General features: G+C 44.2%; 1 protein-coding gene across 1 annotated transcript in view; it reads left to right on the forward strand.

The window, feature by feature from the left end:
• Positions 1-8,774, forward strand: part of Rpgrip1 (retinitis pigmentosa GTPase regulator interacting protein 1) — a 67,192-nt gene that overhangs the window by 37,820 nt on the left and 20,598 nt on the right. Inside the window, exons 14-17 of the mRNA XM_013029667.1 lie at positions 160-310; positions 4,156-4,605; positions 4,764-4,915; positions 6,063-6,405. Of these exons, the coding sequence (XP_012885121.1) occupies positions 160-310; positions 4,156-4,605; positions 4,764-4,915; positions 6,063-6,405 (1,096 nt within the window). The remainder of the gene's footprint in view (positions 1-159; positions 311-4,155; positions 4,606-4,763; positions 4,916-6,062; positions 6,406-8,774) is intronic.

Consider the following 8,774-nt stretch of genomic DNA (forward strand, 5'->3'; position numbering starts at 1 on the left):
GAGCCACCTTCCCAGTCCCAATTCCTGGCCTTTTTCTAAGGTTATAAGTGAGTCCTGATGAGGTGGTAGCAGAGCCTTCTTTACCTAGCAAGTGGTTCTCACTGAGAAGTTATGTTTTTTTGTTGTTGTTGTTTTATTGGTTTTTTTTTCCTGTTATAGGAGGAGCTGGAAGCAATGATGGCTAAAGCTGATAATGAAAATAGAGATCATAAAGAAAAACTGGAGAGGTTGAGTCAACTCCTAGATTTCAAGAATGACCGTATCAAGCAGCTGGAAGGTATTTTAAGAAGCCATGGCCTTCCATCATCTGGCAAGTTTTAACAATTTATTCTCATCTTGGGCATGTCACAGATTGGTTTCCCTTCTGTAAGCCTGTCTAGAAAGCTGCCACGTACAGCCTTAGTGTGATATAACCTACTGCTCTCTGTCCTGGTATCTGTGGGGTTTTTTTTTTGTCATTGTTGTTTCCTTGTTTTTTTTTTTTTTTTTGTGCCAGTGTGGGGTTGGAACTCAGGGCGTCACCCTTTTGCTTGGCTTTTTTACTCAACCACTTGAGTCACACCTCTACTTCAGACTTTTTTTTTGTCAGTTGTGGGGCCAGAACTCTGGGTCTGGGCCCTGTCCCTCAGCTCTTCACTTCAAAGCTAGCACTCTACCACTAGAGCCACAGCGCCACCTCCGGCTTTTTCTACTTATGTGATGCTGAGGAATCAAATCCAGGGCCTCAGGCATTCGGGGCAAGTACTCTGCCCCTGAGTCACCATCCCAGCCCCTACTTCACACTTTTTGCCAGTTAGTTGCAAATAAGAGTCTCTCAGATTTTTCTGCCCAGGCTGGCTTTGAACTTTGATCCACATATCTCAGACTCCTGAATAGTTAGGATTATAGACATGAGCCACCAGCCCCTGACCACCTCTGTTTTCTTTGTTTTTGTGTGCCAGTACTGAGATTTGAACTCAGGCCTAGCCACAATCCTTTAACTTTTTTGTTTACAGCTGACACATTAGCAAAACCTCCACTTCTAGCTTTTTGGTAATTAGAAATAAGAGTCTTGGGGCTGGGAAGGTGACTCAGTGGTAGAGTGCTTGCCTTGTATGCATGAGGCCCTGGGTTCAAGTCCTCAGCACCACACAAACAGAAAAAGCCAGAAGTGGCACAGTGGCTCTAGTGGTAGAGCACTAGCTTTGAGCTGAAGAGCTGAGGGACAGCGCCCAGGCCCACAGTTCAAGCCTCATGACTGACCAAAAAAGAAAGAAAGAAAGAAGAGTCTTGCCAGGCTTCCGAGGCTCACGCCTATAACCTAGCTACTCAGGAGGCTGAGATCTGAGGATCGCGGTTCAAAGCCAGCCCAGGCAGGAAAATCCAGTGAGACTCTTATCTCCAATTAATCACCAGGAAAAAGGGGTGCTGTGGTTCAAGTGGTAGAGCACTTGCCTTGTGCTAAAGAGCTGAGGGACAGTGCCCAGGCCCAGAGTTCAATCCCCATGACCAACAATAAATAAATAAATAAATAAGAATTCTTATATACTTTCTTGTCCAGACTGGCTTCAAACCATCATCCTCAGATTTCAGTCTCCTGAGTAACTATTTACAGGTATGAGCCACTCATATCTGGCTTTTCTGTGCCAGTCCTGGGGCTTAAATTCAGGGCCGAGGCACCATCTCTGAACTTCTTTTGCTCAAGGATAGCACTCTACCATTTGAGCCACAGCACTACTTCTATCTTTTTCTGAGTAGTTTATTGGAGATAAACTCTCAGGGACTTTCCTGCCTGGGCTGGCTTGGAATTGGGATTCTAATATCTCAGCCTCCTGAATAGCTAGGATTACAGGTGTGAGTCACCAGCACCCTGGCTCTTAATAATACTTCATATATTAGTAGTTCTTTAATGCTAAGACTATTAGACTGGGCCATGTAAGATAAAAATTTAAAGCTATATTAATCTCATCAATTAAGAAGGCATTTAAACATTAATCAATTTCTGCATCTATTTGAGTTGGGGTTTTTTTAAAACCAGTTCTTCCATTCTGATTGTGTGTGTGTGTGTGTGTGTGTGTGTGTGTGTGTGTGTATGTGTGTGTGTGTGTGTGTGTGTTGGTAGTGGGACTTAGTTTTTTCCACTTAAAGCTGGCCCTCTTCCACTTAGGACACAACTCCACTTTTAGTCTTTTGCTGGTTAATTGGAGATAAGAGTCTTGGGGATTTTTTTCTCTCTCATCTTGGCTTGGAACTATGATCCTCAGATCTCAGCCTCCTGCTGAGTTTTTGTTTGTGGAGGTACTGGGGCTTGAACTTAGGGCCTGAATACTGAATAGCTTTTTGTTCAAGGCTAGCACTCTACCACTTGAGCCACAGTTCTACTTCTGGCTTTTTTGTGGTTAATCAGAAATATAAATCTTTTTTTTCTTTTAGAAATAGAAATCTTAACAGGCTTTTCTGCCCAGGTTGGCTTTGAACTGTGATCCTCAGGTTTCAGTCTACTGAATAGTTAGGATTTCATGCCTGACATTTTCTTGCTTATTTAACTCTTCATGATAACTCTAATACTCACCAGTAATAGGTAGACTACATTTCAAAGTTTTTGATTGATTGAGCATGAGAAGTAATGTCCAAGTTCAGTATTGTTTACATATCATTGCATCCCACTGCCAATATTTCCATTCTATCCAGAAAGTCTCTTCTGTCACTTTTTATTCTGGTATTTATTTATTTTTGACAGTCCTGGGGCTTGAACTCAGGGCCTGAGCACTGTCCCTGAACTTCTTTTGCTCAAGGTATCACTCTACCATTTGAGCCACAGCATCTCTTCTGGCTTTTTCTGTTAATGTGATGCTGAGGAATCGAACCCAGGGTTTCATGCATGCTAAGCAAATACTCTACTGCTAAGCCACATTCCCAGTACCTATTCTGTTTTTTTTCTTTCTTTGTTTGTTTGTTTTTTGTCAGTCTTGAGACCTGAACTCTGGGCCTGGGCACTGTTCCTCAGCTCTTCAGCTCAAGGCTAGTGCTCTACCACTTGAGCCCTTTCTGGCTTTTTTCTGCTTATGTGGTGCTGAGGAATTGAACCTACGGCCTCATGCATGCAAGTCAAGCGCTATACCACTGAGACCTTCCCAGCCTCTATTCTGTTATTTTTTAACACCTTTTTTTTTTTTGGGGTCCAGTCGTGGGGCCTGAACTCTGGGCCTGGGCGCTGTCCCTCAGCTCTTCAGCTCAAGGCTAGCGCTCTACCACTTGAGCCACAGTGCCACTTCTAGCTTTTTTCTTTTTGCTTATGTGGTGCTGAGGAATCGAACCCAGGGCCTCAGGCATGCAAGGCAAGCGCCCTACCACTGAGCCAACTTCCCAGCCCCCCAGCCCATTTTTTAACATCTTAAAATGAAAACAATTTCTGAAGCAGGACATAATCTGTTGTAAGGGCATCTGGCTGGAGAGGAGAAACATTTCTGGGCCTTGTCCCACAGTGGTATCATAATTACTTTCACCCTGTCATTTACTGCTCTCTCTAGCGATTGGTATACTATTCAAACCAAACCAATGGGAATACATTTTGTGTGTAGGTTTTTGTTTTTGTTTTTAAGGGAATCATTTGTTAATTCACAGGACCTTACGGTAAGCCAAAACATCTCAGATGAAATAAATATGTTTCCTGAGTTCGGTGTTTTGCTTTTTTTCTCCCAGCCCCTTTGTTTCTGCTCTTTGAAGCACACACTGAATTATATATATCAGAATTCAAAGCATCTGAAGACAGGCATTGGTGGCTCACATCTGTAATCTCTAGCTACTTAGGAGCCTGAGACCTTAGGATAATGATTTAAAGTCCGAGTAGGTAGATAAACGTGAGAGAGATTGGTATATCCAATTAACCAGTAAAAAGCCAGAAGTGGAAGTATGGCTCAAGTAGTAGAGTGCCATCCTTGAGTGAAAAAACCAAGTGAGAGCCAAAAGGCCTAAGTTCAAGCCCCAGGTCCGGTACAAAACAGAAGAATTTGTAGTCTTGTCATCCTATTGCCTTTTTTATCTGAGTCTTGAGTTTCTTGAAATAATCTCAACTAGGACTTCGACTATGATCTTATTCTCCATCTGTATGCCCTCTTCTACCCTAGGAAGAGTTCCTTGCCCTTTAATGGATAGGCAGTTTTCTTTCCCCTTTAGAACAGCTCAAAGATGTTGCTTATAGCACCCGACAGTTGTCATGTCCGGAGACACTGGCAGCCCAAGAGGATGAGGATGAAGTGGACATTTCTCTGCTGCGTCAGAGTGAGAATCTCCTTGAACTACACATTCACCAGGCCTTCCTGACCTCTGCTGCCCTGGCACAGGCTGGAGACCCCCATCCTACCACTTTCTGCACTTATTCCTTCTATGATTTTGAAACCCACTGTACTCCACTATCTGTGGGGCCACAGCCCCTTTATGATTTCACCTCCCAGTATGTGGTTGAGACAGGTCCACTTTTTGTACACTACTTTCAAAGAGCTTCTGCTCGACTGGATCTTCACCAGGTCCTGGCCTGTGAGCACCACACCCTTGCAACTGGGTGGATTCACTTTGACCAGGTGCTAGGGACGGTGGAGAAAGTCCATGACTCAACCATGCTTACTGGTAAGTGTTGTTGTTGGCTTCCTGCAGTTCCTAGGACTAATGCATACTTTCCCATAGTTTGTAGTTGCTCTTCCAGTGCTTGCCCATCTGCATCCTCTGCTTTATTCTCGCCACCCCTCATCCACAATCTCCATGCCTTCGTATTTTCTGCAACCCAGGAGCTGATGGAGAAGACTTCGGGGTATTAGACTACTGGATGAGGCTGCGCTTGCCCCTTAGATCCGGCCTACAGGTTTACAGTAAAGGAAAGCAAGCTCAGACCTACCTGTCAGCCAGTGTGTCTGGAGCCTGGAAGGCCCAGAAGGAGGAGGTGAGGAAATGGATGCGCACAGAAGTCTCAAAGCAGCCACAGCCTGACCGCTGAGAACAACTCAGACTTCTACTCTCAAGGATTGTTGAATGTGAATCAAGGAGAAAAACCCACCACACCCAAACCAGTCCAGATTCTTTTCTTGGTCTGAAATGAAACCATGCCCTGGAGCTAGCTACTTCCTCTTACCAAGAGAAGAGCAGCTTCTCTCAGTCATTCTCTGAGACAAGGCCTGAGTATTAGCATCTCTTTCAAACAAGTTGTCAGGCCAGTGACCAGGAAGGTGAAGGTCATTAGGTTTTTCTTACCCTTTAGTACAGCTGATTCGAGGTCCTAGTACATTCTCACCAAGTGGGGCTGGATTTTACCTGTCTGGGATGGGGAACTTTTGGCCATATAAGACTCACAAAGTCATTTAGTTTCTGATGGGACAGATGTGTATGTTTCTCATGGGCTGCCTGTGGCCATCTTCCTATATTCTGCAGGGGAAGCAGTCCTGGGGCTTGTGCTCAGGGACGAGTATAGGCACTGTCCCTGAGCTCTTGTGCTCAAGGCTAGCACACTACCACTTGGCGCCACTTCCAGTTTCCTGGTAGTTTATTGGAGATTAGTCTCCTGGACTTTCCTGCCCAGGCTGGCTTTAAACCATAATGGTCAGATCTCTGCCTTCTGAGTAGCTAGGATTCCAGATGTAAGCCACCAGCACCTGGCCGCCAGGCTTTTATAACAACACACTGTCCTAGCCCAATATTTATCCCTGTGAGGCAGCACCCCCAATGACCCAAATCACCCTCCAGCAGGCCCCACTTCTTCATCTATTTTTTTTTTGCCGGTCATGGGGCCTGAACTCTGGGTCTGGGCGCTGTCCCTCAGCTCTTCAGCTCAAGACTAGCGCCCTACCACTTGAGCCACAGCACCACTTCCAGCTTTTTCTGCTTATGTGGTGCTCAGGACTTGAACCCAGGGCCTCATGCATGCAAGGCAAGCATCTACCTCTGACCCACCTTCCTAGCCCCTGTATTGATAACTTTTTACAGCCTGAGCTGATGTAATAAATACCAAAATGTCCTTGATAGAAAAAAGGTTCCCCATCTCTGAATCCTTTCACATTGCCCCTTTCCTTAATTCAAGACCATCATCTTTCCAGTCCAGATCAAAACCTTGGAAACCTCGGAATGAGCTACAGATTGAAATCACCAAGTGCTCTGGTCTCCAGAGTCGGCAGCTGGGAGCTCAGCCAAGTCCGTATGCCATGTACCGCTTTTTCACTTTTTCTGATCATGACACTGCCATTATTCCTGCCTGTAAGGATCCCTACTTTAGAGATCAGGCTCGATTCCCAGTGCTTATGACCTCTGACCTGGATCAGTATCTGAGGAGGGAGACCCTGGCTGTATACATTTTTGATGATGAAGACTCAGACCCAGGCTCCTACCTCGGCCGAGCCCAAGTACCCCTGCTGCCTCTTGCACAAAACAAATCTATTAAAGGTGGGAGTCAAGATTGTTCTTCTTTACAGTCTCTCCCCATTTTTTGTCTCCTTCCTTGTCCTAACTCACTTTTCTTTGATTACTTGCTTGGAACAGACTCTTAAAATCTGCTGAGAGGCCATTAGAACTTTGTGGAGAGTTCCAGAGAAGACTGAGACCAGAGACCCAGAACCTTACTGCTTAGCTTATATGGAATATAGAAGCTCTGTGTGTGTGTGTATGTGTGTGTGTGTGTGTGTGTGTGTGTGTGTGTGTGTGTGTGTGTCTATGTGTCTGTGTGTCTGTTTGTGCACACGTGCATGTGCATGCCAGTACTGAGGCTTGAAATTTAGCATGCCCCCTCAAGGCTGACCCACTACCACTTGAGCCACAGCTCCACAGCTTTTTGGTGGTTATTTGGGGATAAAAGTCTTACAAATTTTTCTGTCAGGTTGGCTTCAAACCTCAGTCCTTAGATTTTAGCCTCCTGAGTAACTAGGATTAGAACTTTTAGTCACCAGTGCTTAGAGGCTTTGGCTTCTTTGAAGCAGCAAAAGAAAGATTCCCCCAAGGTGACTGGCTTCGACCTGAATCTATACCTCCAACTTGAAAAACTCCTCCCAGTACCTAGGTGTATGCCTAGGTATCTGATTACAGCCTATACTCTTCTGTTAACTCTCATTTTTTTTTTTTTTGGTTGGTTGTGAGGCTTGAACTCTGGGCCTGGGTGCTGTCCTTCAGCTCTTCAGCTCAAGGCTAGCGCTCTACCACTTGAGCCACTGCTCCATTTCCAGTTTTCTGAATGGTTTATTGGAGAGAAGAGTCTCATAGGCCTTCCTGTCCAAGCTGGCTTTGAACCTCAGATCTTTGTTCCTCAAATCTCAGCCTCCTGAGTAGCTAGGATTACAGGCGTGAGCCACTGGCGCCCAGCTCTCATTTCTTTTAAACTTTAGACATAAGTTAGACTTCCATATCACACCATGACAAACACAAATGTTTAGGATACATAGCTAAACTAAATATGAACTTACCTTTATTGTGTTTGTATCAGAGTGTGAACTCAGGGCCTCATGCTTGTAGGGCTTGCTTGCTCCACCACTCAAACTATGCTGCTGGTTCTACTTTTTTGCTAATTATTTTCTGCCTATGCTGGTTTCAAACTAAACTTAAGTCCTCTGGATACCAGCTTTCTGAGTAACTAGGTGTAATCATGGGGCCTATGTTATTTTAGCTTCTCATATACAAGGTTGTGAGGTGTACCTAGGAGAGATGGATTTTCTGGATATGCCATAAAATTAGGTATTAGAGAGGCTATCAGTAGCAAGCATGGAACAACCATATTTTAAACAAAGTTCAGGGAGCGCTAGGAGGTTTATTAGGGCTCTCTCATCCAATGTCAACTGCTTTTTAAAGAATCTCACCTCTCTCTTTCTCTCTCCCTCTCTCTCTCTCCTTTTGTACAGGTACTGGGCTCAAACTCAGGGCTTCATGCTCTCACTGGCTTTTTTCTATTAAAGTTAGCATTCTACTACTTGAGCCATAACTCCACTTTTGGCTTTTGGCTGGTTAATTGGAGATAAGAGTCTCATAGATTTTGTGCTTGGGTTGGCTTAAAATCATATCTCAGCCTCCTGAGTAGCTAACATACGTGAGATATGAGTGCCTGGCAGAAAAAGTTGACACTTCTGTCCATAGTTCCTCATTTGTGAAAGAAGAGAGCCTACACGAGCCATCTGCTAATCACTACTACAAATCCAAAGCCTGGCACTTGGTTGGTTGGTTTGGTTTTCTTTTTGCCAGAGAGCCACAGAGTGACTTCCAGATTTTTCTGTTCATGTGGTACTGAGGAATCGAACTCCAGGCTTCATGCATGCTAGGCAGGCACTCTACCACTGTGCCACATTCCCAGCCTCGAAGCTTGGCACTTGAAAAAAAATTTGGTTAAGCACTCTTGGGACCACTTGGGCATAGATAATGGTTACTTTGCTATGCCTATGACATCATATGCTTTTTTTTTCTTTTTAGTAATGAAATATATATAATATACAATAATTATATAATATATATAATGAATGTGGCATTGTTCAATATCTTAACTATGAAAAAAAAACAAAATTTGTGAATCCTACAGCAGTTTTAAATTTGAGCTGTTATTGTAAATTTCTGGATATCCTCAATACTTGAATATAATAAAGTTGTGCATAGGAAAATAATGTACTTTTAAGCACCATATAATTGGAAGATGCAATGTCTTAAATAAGATATTTTAAATTGGAAAAAAAAGTGCCGCCGGGCGCTGGTGGCTCACACCTGTAATCCTAGCTACTCAGGAGGCTGAGATCTGAGGATCGCAGTTCAAAGCCAGCCCGGGCAGGAGAGACCGTGAGACT

The sequence above is a fragment of the Dipodomys ordii genome, unplaced genomic scaffold, assembly GCF_000151885.1.
Source record: "Dipodomys ordii isolate 6190 unplaced genomic scaffold, Dord_2.0 Scaffold121, whole genome shotgun sequence".
In the NCBI taxonomy this organism is placed as follows: Eukaryota; Metazoa; Chordata; class Mammalia; order Rodentia; family Heteromyidae; genus Dipodomys; species Dipodomys ordii.